Raw genomic sequence first — 17,553 nt, forward strand, 5'->3', positions numbered from 1 at the left:
CAGCATAATATACAAAGACAATCATAGAACTCTTTGAATCCTTCATCACATCTATAATCTCATAATCTTCCACAGAGAAGTAGAATTGAGCAGTAGCTAAGAAGCCATAGACTTCAAATCCCTAGAGCAGTCTGTCTCTGCTACTCCTTTGCTAAATGAGGGTGGGAATCCTGACAGTACAGAGCATCCAGTTGTAGTGGGGATGAGGTGAGGGTGATGGCTCACCAGCTTGTGAGCTGCCAAACAGATATCAGTTACAAGCTGAGAATGCTATACATGATGCCCTCTGTCTCTTGGCTGTGAGATGGGGGTACATATCTGAGAGCTGCTCCTGGGTTGGGCCAACCACAGCTCAGGGCTCAAAGTCAAGCTAGTAAAAGACCCACATCCAGAAAAGTCTTCAGTATTCCCCTTACTACTGGATAGAAAAGACTTCCCAGCTGTGCGCAGAACTCAGCTGTGGAGCTGCCTGGGAGAGCTTGCTAGAAAGCTGATATTCGCACTCCCCTTTAAGACCCAGGAATCCAATGCCTAGGGGTAGGGGGTGAGATGGGGGACTGAATGGGCTCACACTCTGAATTTAATAGTGATACTTCTGTCCTAAATTTTTGCTGCTTTCATCTTCTACTTAGGTAATCTTAGAGTTATCTATATATCTCTAAATTTACCAGGTAAATGGCTAAGGACATTCTGTTTTTATGAGTATGTTTTATTGTTATTGCATGCAACATACCTGGAACAGTGCCTCATACACAGTAAACTCACAATAAACAGGATTATTATTTTTACTAAGTACCTTTGCTTACATGTTCCCTCTGCACTTGGTACTTCTAGCAAAATACACATCACATTCCATTGGAAACAATACCAATTAACCACAAATCAGTTTTCTTCGCGACACCTTTGCTGAGCAATCAGAACACCTGGATGCGGGAGGACAATTAGAGGGAAGGTGCTGAAAGATCCATTAGAGGAATGGCCAATCTAGCAATTTCTTCTAAATATTACCTGAAAGTTTATCCCAAGTGTGAGCATGCTTGTAGGCTCAAGGGTAATAAAGGAAGGAAACAGTGCTCACACTCAACCTGGTACCCTAGATATACCAAATACTGCTTCACTGTTTAAGAGACCTGCTGCACAATGGGTGGCTCCAATGGCCTTTGCTATTTTCATTTAGCTGGGATTTTTCAGAGACACCTACTGGGGTATCATAAGCATTAGAATCTGGGGCTGCTTTTCTGTATCGGTTCTGGTGCTTGGAATCAGTGCTTCATGATTGTGCAGCAAGAACTTTACTGTCTGAGCCCATTCTCTAGCTTCTATTGTGATAAATGTGTGTGTGTGTGTGTTTACACACTCATACATATACATGTGTACATATATAGCTTATATGCTAGCACACAGAATTCATTCAATAACAGTAAGTTATAGAAACATCCTAAAGAATTCAGTGGGGTCCATAAAAGAGACAGCTGTGACAGAGACAAAAGACTTAATGCAACCCTCAACACTAGGAAATGACTCTCATACCACAGTAGAGGAAGAGAGAGTGTTGGGATGGTTAGTATTGATTGTCAAGTTGACAAGGTCTACCACCATCTAGGAGACAAACCTCTGGCACATCTGTGAAGGAGATTCTAGATTGATTTGCTCAAGGAGGAAGATCTACAATGAAGGTATGTGATCCTACCCCATGGATGGGGTCCTAGACTCGATGAAAAAAATAAAGCATTCATTACTCTCTGCCTCTTGAGGGTAGATGCAATGTGACCCACCGCCTCAGTCTCCTGTCGCTGTGCCTGCCCCACCACGGTGGACGGTGCCTTCAAGCTGGGAGGAACCAAAATCAAACCTTTCTCTCTTTAAGTTGCTTTGGAGGGGCATTTTTGTCACAGACAGAAGAAAGTGACTGTAATCCAGGACTCACATTTAGTACGGACTGGACTTGTGTTTCTCAAACCTACCAGCATGTCCTGCTTATCAAGTATTGTTCAAAACCTAACGTTCCTCAGCATTCCGAGGCCAAGTGTCACTGGAAGCTGCCACCACCCTTCTCTGTGCTTTCAGGACTCTCTATAGAGGGTTTTTATCCCCCTGTTCTTCTCACAGACCTTTCTGGTCTCTGTCAAGATCTCTAACTGACTGTGCTAAATAATGAGATCAAAATGAGACCCCCAGTGATTACGGAAATGGCAGACAGTTTCATAGCTTTCTATTCTTACCTTGTCTGCCCTCTGCACTCTTATGACCTCCCAGATATCTTTAAGATACGCTGCTCTGAGAACCCTGGACATTTTGCTCCTGAAACTCTAAGCATGCCTAAGTGCATGGCCTCTGTCCTGGTTGCCTGTCCAACCTGATGAACTTTCAGCTGCAAACTCTGGGGAGCTGATTAGTTACAACTGTCAACATGTCGCCACTTAGACTCTCGGGAAGAAAGTCTCAGTTGACTGTCTTTATCAGGATGTGCTATGGACATGTTTGGGGTTGCAAGACCTAGCCCATTGTGGGCAGTACCATTACCTGATCAGGGGTCCTGACCTACACAGAGTTGAAACAAGCCGGATGAGAACAGGAGTACAGCACGTATCACTTGTATCTTTCTTGCCCTCAACAATGGAGTGATGTGACTGGATATTTGAGTTCCTGCCCTGCTGTGTCCCAAGTGAAGGACTGTAGTTTAGAACCACAAACAGAATAGACCCTTTCTACCGCAGGTTGATTTTTATTGGTTGTTTTTTTATCACAGCAACAGAAATGAAACACTTGGTTCATCCCTTGACTAGATTCGAGTGTCTTCACAGTGCTACCCGAGACTAGAAAGTGCCGCTGATCACGGAAGCTAAAGCTGCATAGTACTTTAAAGTCCTTCTCCCCTGCTTTTTGATTAATTAGAGATGTTGCAACTCTTTTAAATTTATTTTTATTACATTTTAATTTTTATTTTGTGTTCATGCATGTATATATATGTATGGGTTTTCATGTGCCATGACAGGTATGTGGAGCTCAGAAGGCATCTTTGGGGAGTTGGTTCTTTCCTACCATATAGGCCCTGGGAATTAAATTCAAATGATCAGGTTTGATGGCAACTGAGCTGTCTTGTTGGCTCCAGTCCAACTTTATATACAAGTATGTCTTATGTTCTTTTCATGCATATGATTTGGGGTCTGCATTTCATTAGAGTGGAAATTTACCTGTGGATGGCTCGTCCTAAAATATTTAATGCTGTGACCTCAGAGTTAGATGCAGTCCCTGAATGTGACATGGCTCTGTAGCTACTAAGACGTTAAAGAATTACAGTCATTAAGTAACTTGGTTTTCAGCCTCCATTCTCACGTAAGACCCATCTTGTTCAGCTACAGTCACTAGTTTTTCCTGGAAGTATTCTCGTGAATCGCAGAGGCAGGGGGTTTTCCCAGAAGGAAACACCATCCCCTGCACGCTTTACACCTCCTGCTGCCTCCAAACTATGGAAGGTTCTCATGTTATAAGTTAATAGATGGTTCAAGGGGGGTAGGTAGATGCAACAGTTAGCCCTGTACCCTGCCGTTAAAGGGACAGTCCCTAGTTGCCCCCTTCAAAAGTGAACAACTCAAATATTGCAAATTTGGAATCACTGAATAAGAAAATCGTTCTTCCCACAGACAGTCTCCCAGAGAGTTGATGTGGATGGGTAACTACCCCATGCAGCTAGCAAAAGCGGAATCAGTGTGAGGGCATCCTCTGCAAAATATGCGCCCTTTGCCTTGGGGAGTTCAAGCCCCAGCTCACGACCTGCCTCTGTGGATGCTGAGCATCTCATCACCACTAAGCCACAAACTGCCTGCTCACGTTTCCCACCGTTTATAGCCTTTCCCCAAAACCCATCCTTTTAAGAATTTTTATAAAATCCAGCAAGCCTTACAAAGCAAGATTTTAAGAATCTTGAGTTTTTTTTTTTTTTTTAAACTTCAATGTAGTGGATCAAGCCCAGAGGTTTATTCCTCCTAGGCATGTTTTCTACCACCAGGCTCATCCTCAGTCCAGGGAAGTGCCTGTTACTGAACTCTGGTTGTCGATAGGGACCAGTATGCAACAGGCCTGATGGCCATGGTGCTGCAAGTGGGGGTCCTTACAGGTGGGCTGTGAGAATGTACGTGCACTGGGATTTTGCAGCTTCCAAGGGAAGATATCTTAGAAGACATTAGTTTCCCTGCAGTTCTGAATTTTCATTTTGACTCTGTATGAGAAGTAGGCTAGCTGCAGGGAATCTGATTGATATGGGTATCTTTTTCTTCCTGCTTGATTCAGAGCTTCCAGTTCAAATGAGACCTTATGAAGCACACAACACATTATTAATATGGCCATCAGAGCAACAATGGTATCTTTGAAATGTGATCCATAGCAATTCATTAAGAATTTACTGAGCAGCCCTCCAAGAAAAGACAGGATGTGGGGAGAGCTGAGATGTATTCATGCAAGCATTATATGCTGCTTCTGTATAAAAGGTTGCATGTGGACCACTTGATAACATTACAAAGTTTGTCAGATCATGGGATAGAATCAATATCTTTGGTAGTGCCAGTTTCCAGTTTTTATCTATGATGTCAAAAGACAATCGGAGACGCACACCCACAGATAACACTCGTTCACACGCTAAACCACCAAACTTCCCAACCCCGTTCTCTCTCTATCCCATCTCCTTTCCTTCGCTCCACTCTCGAACTGTTAAGTTATCTCAGTTGGTGTCCCAGAAAAATATTTCTCACCCCATCACTCTCAGCAACGCAATTAACATGTCACCTTTCATTGTAAGGCGTTAGTGTGGTATTAGCTATAGCAGCACCTCTAACTGGGAGGAGCAGAGATGTGAGCGTAGAGACAGGGGAGGAGAGAGCAGCGGCACTAGCAGAAGAGCTTCGTGTAAAGGGAGTAAGCAGTTGCGTTAGAAAATAGGCTTGTGTAACTTTGGAATAAAACCTCAACCCCATTTTAAAAAAAAAAAAAAACGCAGAGAATGCCTTTCTAAATGAACCCATGTGCGGAGTCCTATGTGGCCCTGTCAGAAGCATGTTCCTAGCTAGCTCTGTCCTTCCCTTCATCCGTTCTCTCCTAGGACTTGGGACAGGGCCTGAAACATTCTTGGTAATTTGCACCTTTGATTACTACTCCATTGATAAAAAGTGACTGGCAACAGAGACACGCTGTGTGTGTAAGGCTAGGTGGTATGTTTCCTTTAGAGCATCATGTGACATGCTTGGTTACGGCTGTTACATCCACTTTCCTTGGTCGAAAGCATCCCACTGACAAGACTGCCTAGTGATTATCTGAGGTAGTTTAGGCTTTAGCCCTCTGCACACACATACAAAAAAAAAGAAAGGGAAGAGAAAAGAAGGGAAGAGAAGGGGAAAAGGGGAGAGAGATCTAGTATTCATTAAGGGACTATCTTGGCATTTAGTCCAGTAACTCCAAATCTAACTGTTCTGAACCACATCAAAGCAAAATGACAGGGATTATTTTGATGAACATATCATGCAACTAGGTAATTTCTATTCACTAAGGTCCTGGCTTTGGTAGCAAAATGAACCCTCCTTTCCTTAAGTCCTGATACATGAGCATATGTTGAAGGAAGGAAACAGAGGATCTTTAGCTAACAAAAGGAAGATCCCTGTCTTATAAAACAGACATAATTTTATTTCCTAACCCACTGGCTTCGTGGATGCTGTCTCTTATGGCCAGTAGCATTCTATAAATACCCAAATAATTCCCATTTCAACCTCTGTGAACATAGATACAATGTGTCAAAAAGCATGGAAGTCACGTCCTGTCCCTAAGCTCCCTTGGTCAGCATTTTACAATAAGAATACTGATTATTCCATGAATTTTGTTGTGAATTTGTTCACCACAAGTGTTAGCCTTCTGAACCACGTATTAAAATCAGAAATACAAACATCAGAGTTAGCAAAATGCCTCATGTATTTTTCATGTGGTAGGTCCTAAAAGCTTCAGCTACACTCAAACTTATATGGTCTCTTTCGCTCTTTATGAAAACTAAACTTACTATAGTGACTAACTGCGGCATGTGAGGAAGATAAAAAGAAAAAAAAAGGATATTGAGACTCAGATGGGAGCATCAGGAAGTAGGAATGTCTGTTACCTGCAGAGGTGTTACAAGAAATTTCATCTGTTGCAACGAAGACGAACTGATTTCTGGAAGAGAAGATAAAATTCACAATACTGCTCACTCAGGGGGAAACGTGCTCTCTGGCAATTGGTTCCATGTGCACAGGTGAAGGGCGGGGAGGGGGCTGCGTCTGCATGGGTGTGGCAGGAAAATGTACTGATGGACCGTGGACTTGGAAAGCTTGGAAAGATCACAAAACAGGCATGCGGGACCACTTTAATGAAACCATGAGGGCATTGGGATGTGGGCGTGTTCAAGCTATTATTGTGCCAGGGCATTAATACTGCGTGTTACCGAAACATGCCAGGGTATATAGCTAAGGCCAAGCTATTTCAAGTTGTGCTTACAAAGGTTTTTTATGCTAAATATACTCTAAAACTTTTTAGAAATAAATACTATGATTAGGAAAAGGAGCATACTAGGACTGTGTAGAAATGCCATAAACTCTATATATTATAAAGCACTATTCAAAGCTGTTTTTAAAAGGAAAGAAAAAGATACTTTCATTACAGAAGAGAACATTATATGGAATCAGGTTATGGATAATAATTTCTTATCAAACTAAACTTGCTATATGAAGACAAAAAGCTCGCCACGTGAAACAACACCTATCTTTCCAAATTATCCGTTTATCTTGGGCATGCATTGCACACCACAATGCACACACGGGAGTCAGAGGACAACCTTGGTGTTGGTCCTTGCCCTCCATCTTAGTTGAGACAGCATCTCCTGTTATTTCCAGTCATGTACACCTGGCTACTGGCCCATGACTTTTCAGGCATTCTCCTGCTTCTGCCTTCCACTGTAGGAATGCTGTAATCACAGACACACACCACTGTGTCTGGCTTTAACTGGGTCCTTGAGGGATTTGAACTCAGGTCCTTACAGCTACACAGCAAATGGTCTACATCTTCACTTCTCTCAAGTTATTTTGTAAAAGAGGCGTATTGGAAAGAAAATTTTAAAAATATGGAAAATGCTATTTTGCTTTGGTTTTCTAAATCCAGACGATAAAACCCCCTTAAGGTATTTTCAGTGGTGGCAATTCCACAATGTAAGGTGTTTGAATGCAGAGGTACTGTTGATTTATAGAAATATAAATATCTATACTGTGCCTGTTAGCATGGCTTGTTGAGATTGGCTAGGGTCTTAAATGCCTTAAAAAACCCCAGAGAGGTGCTGGGTTCTCATTTGTTAGATTTTTTTTACTGTGCACAGGGATCAAGAACCCAGATAAATGCATTTCTGGGAGAGTCTTAGTATGATTGCTTTTGTTCCAATGTTTCAAAATCATCCAGCATGAGCATTTCATAAGACATCTTAGGAGAGTCTTACTTTCCCGGGAGGTGCACCTTTGAATGTAAGCAGAGACGCCTCGCAAAGATTCCCTGGAACTTAACATTCAGTTGAAAATTCTAGTTGCCTCTAAACCAATAAAATCCTAACAAAATTATACATGCTCTGAGAATACTGTCTTCTATAAATCAAAAGTCAAAACTCAGTTCATTTGTCACCTATCTTAAAACAATAAAAGTTAGTTTTGCTGGATCTTTGCTACATTTCTATTATGTCCCAAACTTTTTGAAACTGAGAAACTATTGGGTTTCACATTCTCTAGGTTTGAGGAGCAAATACAATTGATAAATCTGAAAATGAAAGAGGTAGGTGGTGTGGGATTTGATTTAGTGAGATTTTGGCATGCCAAACCTGCAGGTAGAGTATTCCCAGCATGCATCAGACAAGCACTTAGCAGGACCTCCGTTCACAAGGTGCCTATAACAAAGGCTCAGCCATAACTGAACATGGTAGCTTTGCCCATTCACAGGGTGGGCCCTTAGAAGAGGCATTCCCATATTCACGATGTGTATGAATTCTGCCTGACTCTACTCCCCAGTTTTATAAGAGCCTGCAAACTTGTATGTTGCTTCTGTATGACTCCTTTCTGAGGAATCGCCTATATAACTGTTGATGACCTTGAACTGATCCCCCTCCTCCACATCTAACATGTTACAATTACAGGCATGTGCCCCGACACCTAGTTTCACCTGGTTCTAGGGATCTAACCCATGGTTACATGAATGGGAGGCAAGCATTCTGCCAACTGAGCTACCACCCAACTCCTTAGGTTGCTAGTTGGGTGAGCAGGGCTGAATGTTATTGAATGAATAGAGAAAACTAACAAAATTAAATAAATGCATAGGTTATTATTATAAATTAATTAGATCTTAAATTTCCCAGAATTTTAAGCAATATGATATTGCCTTTAATAGTGATTTTTTGAACACTATAATTTTAACTCTTAAAAAGCTACATTTTTTTCTCCTACTGTTCTTCTCTCTTTGCTTCTTTGCTTTCCTTCTTCCTCTCTCCCCTCTCCCTCCTTCCCTTCTTCCTTCCTTCCTTCTTTCTTTTTATTCTTTTTCTTCTTCTTTTCCTACCACTCACCACTGCTTCTGGTAACTTTCCTCTCTTGGATTGTCTCTTCTCCTTGGGTCTTTTTTATTTTTGTTTGGAGGTAGAGTCTTACTATATCATACAATCTGATCTTGAAGTGCTAGGTTCATCCCATCTTGCCTGAGGCTTCTGAGGAACTGGGCCAGTCTCACATGATTTTTACAATTCTTGGCAAAGTTTTTGAACAAATGAGATCACATCTAATCTAAAAACTCACTTCCTATAAAGAGTTGACTTAGCTGGTTTCTGTTAAATAAGGTTAAATCTCAAAAAATCTAAGGGCCATTACCAGTAGTAGCAGAGAGAAGGAAATGACACACACTGTTGTAGTACCAGAAGGACTTACAAAAAGTCTTTCCAAAATTAATGGTCAAGAGTTCTGTGCTCTTCTGCTTTATTTTCAAATACCCACAATCTGTCCCGTTCACTACCAGAAAGAACCCCACAAAATATCAGCAAAGCGTTTTTCTACAGAGCTCATTAAATGTCTGTGTGGCTGCCAGCCTTCTAACTGCTTGCTCTCACTGGTTGATTATGAGTAAGCTCAAGAGGAAAGTTGTGGAGGACAATGCGATGATCAATCAAGCAATAGTACTGGATTTCTCAAGGCCTTCACATTAGTGTCCATCATCCTGCCCTGTGCCATCTTATGGACATTTCTGTTCCTTCTACCCTGAAGAACCATTTATGAAAAATGTTCTATTTAGATGCATGTAAATAGGCCATGTGCTGCCTTGTTCTGTGAAGCCATTATCCCAAATTACCAGAGAGAGACAAATAGGAATGCAAACTGTAGCTGAAAAGAGTGCCGTTTCCAAACGAGCTCGGAAAGAATGGAATGATCTTAGCACTGCAGCTGTGAAGCGACCACTCAGGACAAGAAAGGAGGCTGGAACATGGGCCACCTCCTTATGTTAACCATCAGACGTTCTCCACACTCTATATAGACCCACACATTTAAACATCACCTTACATTTTATTTTTTCTTCTTCCTTCCTTTCTTTCTTTCTTTCTTTCTTTCTTTCTTTCTTTCTTTCTTTCTTTCTTTCTTTCTTTCTTTCTTTCTTTCTCTCTCTCTCTCTCTCTCTCCCTTCCTTCCTTCCTTCCTTCCTTCCTTCCTTCCTTCCTTCCTTCCTTCCTTCCTTCCTTCCTTCCTTCCTTCCTTAAGCAAACTGGCCTGTATGTTGGTTAGATGACAGTGTCTGGCTGAGTCACTCTCAACCTTGATTGAACATGGTGATTACCTGGGGAACTTCTAATAATCCTGGCAACCGAGCTATACCCAATACTCATTGAATGAGTATCTTTGTGGGTGGGACTCCAGCATGGGCTGCATCTTCTCTCCTGATTATTTTCTTGTGCACTAGAGTTTGAGTGCTGCTTGTCTGGTTGAATGGTTTGTAGCTTGACTCATACACAGACCCACAGCGAAGGCTCAGGAGAGTGTACCAGCTGGGTCTCCTCTGCTCTGAATTCTGGTTTAGCTGATTTGGGTCAGAGTTCAGTGGGCACTATGAAGGTGATCATAGACAAATAATGAAACTGAATTGGTGAATTTTTACTTCCATATGCTAAGAGCTATGCTTCTGAAGACTTCAGATTCTATCCAATATGGATTGAGAACTTGCCTGTGATATGAAGATGCTAAGTATCATTCATACCTATATTTTTATTTCATTTTTCTTATAATCCTTCTTCTAGTTACCCTGACAAAGGATGAATAAACCAAGGCAGGACATTTGAGGCAAATGCTTAATGGTGGAAATGGAGGATGAGCACAGCTGTCTGGAATCCAGCCCTCTACCCTCGCTTCCTCTGAGATTCTGCACAGAGGAAGTCCCATGGGCGATGCTCGAGCCCTACGAGTAGTGCGCCTCTCTAGGGAAATTCTATTCTATTGCTTTGAATCTTAGCTTCTCTGAGACAAAATGATAGATAGTTGAGTTCCTCCTTGTACATAAGATAACTGAAGCTTGAGAGTGATGATTATAAGTACATCCAACTTTCCATGATGTAGAAATGGCTTATTTAATTTATCCACAAACTTCCTTCCATTTTAAGATGGTTTCCAGAGATCAACCATCCAGAGTTTATCCTGACTCAGCTGGTGGCATATTTAAATTAGTCTTGTGGCTCACCATATATCATCTTTATTTCTCACTCCCCCCACCCCTAGCTTAAATCTCATCTATTTGCAATTTTCTTCCAAAAAATAATTACCCACCGAATTCTAAGTGTCAAATTTAAAGAGTGCTCTGTTAGTATTTTTCAAGGGGGTTTGAGGAGTCAGACAGAGGTTAAAGGGTATGCTTTGGCATGAGCAAGTGAGACCTGACTGTAATTGTCCTTTCTCCAAGAGCACTGGTGCTAAGTTTTATTGATAAAAGTTCTACTGTATCCTCACTCTTTGGCTTCTCAATTCTCTATTGCTATTTTGTTAAAAACAAACAAGCAAACAAACAAAAAAGCTCCAGATCTGTGTTCTTTATAGTGAGTCTTTGTGAATCAAATGCTGTAGATTTCAAACCGAATATAGCATCTATGCATATCTAAAACCCTGCAAAATGCTGACTACAAAAATCCCTACAGCCTATGAGAGTTGTTCTCTTAACTTGGAAGGTGACAGCAGAGGTTCCCCAACACAGAAGCTGGATGACATCAATTTGATTCTACCTGTAAATTCTGAGCAATCTGTTAGTTATGGGCCCAGAAGGCCCCAAACTTGATGACCAATAAAGAAAGATGTGTGTGTGTGTGTGTGTGTGTGTGTGTGTGTGTAGATGCTATAGGTCAACTTTGGGTGCCATTCCTTCACCTTTTATCTTTATTCTTTGATGATGATGTTTGTTTTTTTGTTTAATTAACTCACTGAGACAGAATCTCACTAGGTCATCGTGGCTGGCCTGTTACATGCTGGACAGAGTGAACTGGCCTCATAGGCAAAGCTTGCCTCTATCTCCTGTGTGGTTGGATAAAAACAATATGCTACCAGGTTCAAAATACATTAAATACACTAAAATTTACATTCATTTATTCGCGTGTGTGTGTGTCCATCCACACGTGCCACAATACACAAGTAGAAATGAGAGGAAAAGTTACTGTAGTTGGTTCTCTTCCATCATGTGGGTCCTTGGGATCAGGCCACTAGGCTTGATGGCAGACACCCTTACCCACTGATCCACTTTGCTAGCTCCATTGGTTTTTTGGATGATCATTGAGGACACAGAGCTAAGCCACAGGGATGGGGCATGTTAGGGCCTCTGTATGGTTTTAGAAGGCCTATACTGGACATGCCAACCTCATAGTCTCAGGGATATTTCAGTTTTATTATTTAGAAGAAGAGAGTGATACCGTTGTTTGTGTATCCACCTCCCTTCCCATGTCCAATCCCAACATTCTTTAAGGTACATATGTCTGCCTTCCTTGTGGTCATTTTTATTTTTATTTAGGTTTCAAAGTATATCATATTATACATATGTGAGATGTGGCATATGCAGACAAACCCACAAATAACCAAGTGAAGTAAAAAGGCTCCAAAGAGAGCTACCATGATCTCTTATTTTAAAAAAGATGAATATATGAAAACACATTTAGAGTAATTGCACGTAGGCACAACTCCCTTGCTTATATTGCATTTAAAAAGGCTTAAATTAAGAGAGTTTCCAGTTTCTCCTAAGCTTGACTGTTTGACTAGACAACTCAGGAGTTTGGAAAGTCATTTCTAAGGCCTTCTCTTACCTGGAGACCATGTATACCCCCCCATCTCATTCTCTCTAACACCTACCATCTCTTCACTTCCACTATCTTCCCACTCAGATGAAACAGAGCTATCAGCGAATCCAGAACGTGGAGCTCTCCATACAAGTTGTGTCTCATTAGAAAAGTTCTTTCAGCTTTCATGGCTTTAGTCTTCTCACTGGGAAATTGAACTAACAATTAAAATATATGCTCTTCATAGACTGTGCAGATTTAACAGAAAATAAAACAGTGGAGAAGATACTGTCATCTTTTGCCTCATTCAAAAGAAGGGCAGTGAGCAGTGGTTTGGAGGCTGGGTTTGTCACGGAAGGGGTTAAGTGTCTGTTTGAGGAAGCTGTTACATCTCTGGTAACTCCATCCCTTCTGAAGGTGCATGAGGAGAGGATCTACATCCAAGCAGAAGCAGGAGCATGGGGAAAATGTGTTTGAACTCACTAAACCCCCATGGAGCTAAGTGACACTGCTGATGTTGATGGTGATGCTGATGGTGATGATGGTGGTGATGTTGATAGTGATGATGGTGGTGATGTTGATAGTGATGATGGTGGTGATGATGATGGTGGTGATGATATAGAGAGTGTTGACCTCAGGCTATAGTTGAAGAGCTTCCATTTAAAACCATGTACATTTTACCAGGAAGCCAAGGAGTTAGTGACCCAGCTTTCTCACTTTATAAATAAGGCAAGCATAAAACTTATAATCTCTAGAATCTGCCCATACTCTCTCATGGATTAAATAATTCTACTGAGATTAGATTTGGCTTTAACCTAAATTTGTGATTATCTTCTGTATATCAGTAGCAAAGATTCATTCACATACATATGCATTAAAGACCATGGATGAAACATAAAAGATCCTGTTGAAGAACACAACTCAGTCACATACTATTGTGGGCTACTAAGCAGCATGTAGAATCTCAGCATACTACTATTCTTGTGAGTCTTAGAGATGATCAGGCAGAAAAACAACTCTGAATTTAAATGGAGTTAAATTATTGCTGAATCCTCCATCAAGCCAGTAATTACAGTGAGTCATCTCTAAGACAACCATCAATCAGAAATTACATAACTAATAATATCTGCACCAGCTTATCGATTTATAGCGTTTGCCTCATTCTTATAATGGGTATGTATGATCTGTCCTCTGAGTAGATGAGAAAACTAAGGCTCAATGATGTCAAAAGTAACCAGATGTAGTCCTTGTAGGCTTTGTTTTATACTAACACCAGCCTACTATACAGTCAATGGGAAGATCTTAACAGGGAACCACTTTCTCTTCCTATGACCTTGGAGGTTAAGAAAATAATAATTATGGCCAGAGGCCAGTTGAAGCAGGCGGTCACAAGGGAATATATTTTGAGAGATACCAAACATTGAGGAGGTCACCAAAGAAGAGGAGAAGGAGGAGACAGTAACAGGTGTCTGGAAAGATGGGTGACGGTTATTAGAGATGTGGCATCCTTCTCCGATCTTTGGCTAAAGCATTTCTAGGTAAATTATGAATATAGCTAAGGAGAAATAATGCTTAGGTTTAATTATTTGAACTCCTTGGAATCTACTTTCTGTCTAAACATTATGCATTATTGTATAGCAAAACTGAGCCCAATGCAAAGCCAGGCAGCTAATTAAGAGTCTCTTCAGTTCTCTGCCACCAACATCCCATCTCCCTGACAGGAAGTAGGTTTCCCTCTAACTGTTGTGTATGTTAATTAAGTATGAAATACATTACAGCATTGAAGAGCATTGAATTCCTGAAGAATCAATCACTGTTCTCACTGGTGAGAACAATCATCCAAAAAAAATCATCATTTATTTCTGTCAGATGACTTCTCTGCATAAAATGGCTACATACAGATATAGAAATAACTCAGATGCCACAAACCAGTGGCAGCCAGTTCTGGAAGCCAACCTGTGCTCTTAAGCACCGGGCCATAACTTGATTTGATACCATTAAAAAGAGTAGGAGAGAGTTTTTATGGAAAAATTCCATCTCATTCTAAAACATAACAGCTGTAGCAAATGAACTAAGGTCAAAATAGAGAACAGAAAGGAAAAGTCAGCCCCCAATAAAAATAACATCTAAAGGAAAAATACGGCAAAGAAGTTGAGTGTCTTAATTTAATACTTTGAAATTTGTATATGTATGTGTGTGGTATATGTGTGTAAGCACATATGTGTGTGTGCCAGTGCACGAGTGTATAGGGGCCACAGGTTAATGGCAAAGCAGTCTTCAATCACTCTCCATCTCATTGCTGGGACAAGTTCTTCCCTGGACCTGGAGCTTGGCAGTTCAGTGAGGCTGGCTGTCAAATAAGCTCTCTAGATTTGGCTGTTTCCCCGCATTGGGATCACATGTGCATGTCACCGGGCCTTGCATTCACATGATTCCTGGGAGTCTGAACTTGGGTCCTCATGCTCCGGTTTGAGGGGGAGACATCTATAAGTATCCCAAGAGCTAAGATTCTACCTTGGTATGTATCCTTCTCTTCTGCTGGATAAAAGTCATTACCAAGTTTACTCTTACTGGTAGTAGAAAGGGCTCACCCAGAGGCTGTAGAGTCTGGATTCTCACTACAGCTTTCTGACCTATCTCCAGGAAGTGAACATTTTCTAAGCATCCATTCACAGTGGAAGGGCCATGATGGTACTACTTAAGAGATGGATTTCGTTTGCTTTTTTGTGACCCATCAAGCCAATGATCTGCAACCTGAAAAACATGTAATCAGGTCATGGCATGACCAAAGGAGCTGTTATACCTTGATACCTTATCTTGTCACCTGCAGAAGTGGCTCCCCACGTGGCTATGACAGCCATGGTCTGTTGGGTTTGGAATGTCCTTAATCTCTCCCTGGCCCCTTGTTGGTCCAGTCTGTGGATTATTACAGGCCTATTTTTTTTAACTGCCTCAATTACATATTCATCCAGCAGTGCATAACACTAGAGAAGCCATGCTAAGTTATGGATAAGAGGTAATTAGCCTCTGAGGCAAAACTTGGGCACATTTAAGGCTTGAGATACCCATCTCTCTCTCTCTCTCTCTCTCTCTCTCTCTCTCTCTCTCTCTCTCTCTCTCTGTGTGTGTGTGTGTGTGTGTGACAATGTGTGAGTAAGTATGTGAGTGTGTATAAACATGTGAAAATGTGTGTGTGTGAATGGCCTCAAGTCAAAAACAGAGAAAATTGGAAAATAGGTCTTTTTATAGCATCAGTATTGCTCCTTGCTGTTCAGTTTGGCATCCATAGACCCAAATTTCAATTGCTTTCTGCTTCCTTAATTAGGATGTCAGAATCGTCTTAGTGTTCTCCAATCAAATCAATAACAAGTTAAAGGGTATGTTGGGAAAAGTAGAACTGGCCTAATCCTAACTTTTTGGAGAATGTGAAATCAGAACAATTTTTAAAAAACAGTGACATGTGCACATGGTTTATTAAAGAATTTGCTTTTGCCTGGCATTTCAGTCTTACGTCATAACTCTATCAGAAATGTGTTTCTTTTAAATATCTAATAACTTTCTAGAACAAGTAACATCTCTTTCTTTTCTTGAAGGGGTTGTGTGTCACTCAAAACTGTGACTGAAACTGTTAAGAAAATAAACTTTAAATTAAAAAAGACATAAAAATAAGACAATGTACATACATATATAGGGATGCACAAGTACCTCTGTGTGCATGTGAGCATGCACATGTATGGATGTTTTCAATACAGATATTCAATAAATTCTGACTGTACTTTCAGCAGATGCTTTGGGATACACATGGATATAAATAAAGACACTGGTGACTCATTCTTGCTACATTCCTGTTACAAGATGACAGAGCATCTTTTGTTTGAAAAAGAAAAACTAGAATTGCTCATCACAATGACAGAAATGACTAAAAAACTAAAACCAAGAGCAACTTCAGTCAGTTGCTATCACAGGCTACTGAGGAAATGGTCCTCCTCACTGCCACTTCATGCCTGACAATCAAGAATGACTTAAGTGGTTTTATCTCACTGGGCCATGCCACATAATACTCTTGGGTCTGCCCTGAGCCCTCATGACCTATCCCCTTAGCCCTCTGCTAACCTGGGAGTATCATTCCTGTTTGGCATGACCATGTTTTGTCTTACCCTCCTTAGGTTCTCTCAAGAGTTTCTCAAATAGATTAAAAGTATTACCAGGAAGGCCCCACACCACTGTAAAGGTTGATTTTCCCAAGGCAGTGTCCAGAAAAGGAATTAACTAACAGAGGAAGACACAAAGGTGCCATGCCGTGTTGTGGCTCATTTCTAGGGGAAGAGCATTTCAGCTGCATGGTAGAAGGAAGAATAGGCAGAACTCCCTAGTCCTCAAAGAGAGAGCTGAAGGCTGTGTTACACTTTCCCAGCTCTCCTGGCCCTGGAAGGCAGGGTATCTGTAATCTTAGCCCTACCCTTACACATGCCTTGAAGAACAGGCATGAAGCTTGCTTCTAGTTTCTGGATTAGCTGAAATTCTTATCACACCTGTTTTGAAAAGGAAGAATTGAGAAACCATGAAATGCCCCTACTCCTCTGTGCTGTCTATTCTCATTAAACATTCTACAGTCTATATATTAAACTCTATATTTTAATGTATGGTTAGAAGAAAGTGCAAAATCATCAAGTTCAGATGATACAGTATTTTTTGTGATATAACCTTTCTATGATGAAAAGAATGTCCTTAAATGTATTAACTGGTGAGCTTTTTATTCAGGATGCTTACTTGCTTTTATGGTGCCAATACCTGACATTTTCCGTGTGTGTGTGTGTGTGTGTGTGTGTGATGTGGGAAGGTCATTGGTTAATTAATAAAGAAACTGCTTGGCCTCACAAGTTAGAACATAGGTGGGTGGAGTAAACAGAACAGAATGCTGGGAGGAAAAGGAAGTGAGGTCAGATGCCATTTCCTCTTCTCTCTGGGGCAGACGCGATGAAGCTCCGACCCAGGATGGACATAGGCTAGAATCTTCCCGGTAAGCGCACCTTGGGGTGCTACACACATTAATAGAAATAGGTAATCAAGATGTAAGAATTAGCCAGTAAGAAGCTAGAGCTAATGGGCCAAGCAGTGTTTAAAAGAATACAGTTTGTGTGTCGTTATTTTGGGGCATAAGCTAGCCAGGTGGCCGGGAGCTGGGTGGCAGGAAGTGGCCTGCAGCTCCTTCAACATGTGTGTGT

The 17,553-nt window shown here is 41.1% G+C and overlaps 1 protein-coding gene across 30 annotated transcripts in view; it reads right to left on the reverse strand.

Moving 5' to 3' along the window:
• Rbfox1 (RNA binding fox-1 homolog 1) overlaps positions 1 to 17,553 on the reverse strand; it is a 1,523,799-nt gene that overhangs the window by 14,048 nt on the left and 1,492,198 nt on the right. For 17 of the 30 annotated variants that reach the window (XM_057774158.1, XM_057774153.1, XM_057774155.1 and 14 more), the window contains one exon: positions 6,137 to 6,189. The exons of the other annotated variants lie outside the window; for them this stretch is intronic. In XM_057774158.1, coding sequence (XP_057630141.1) covers positions 6,137 to 6,189 — 53 coding nt within the window. The remainder of the gene's footprint in view (positions 1 to 6,136; positions 6,190 to 17,553) is intronic. 30 annotated transcript variants of the gene reach the window in all.

The sequence above is a fragment of the Chionomys nivalis genome, chromosome 7, assembly GCF_950005125.1.
Source record: "Chionomys nivalis chromosome 7, mChiNiv1.1, whole genome shotgun sequence".
Taxonomy (NCBI): domain Eukaryota; kingdom Metazoa; phylum Chordata; class Mammalia; order Rodentia; family Cricetidae; genus Chionomys; species Chionomys nivalis.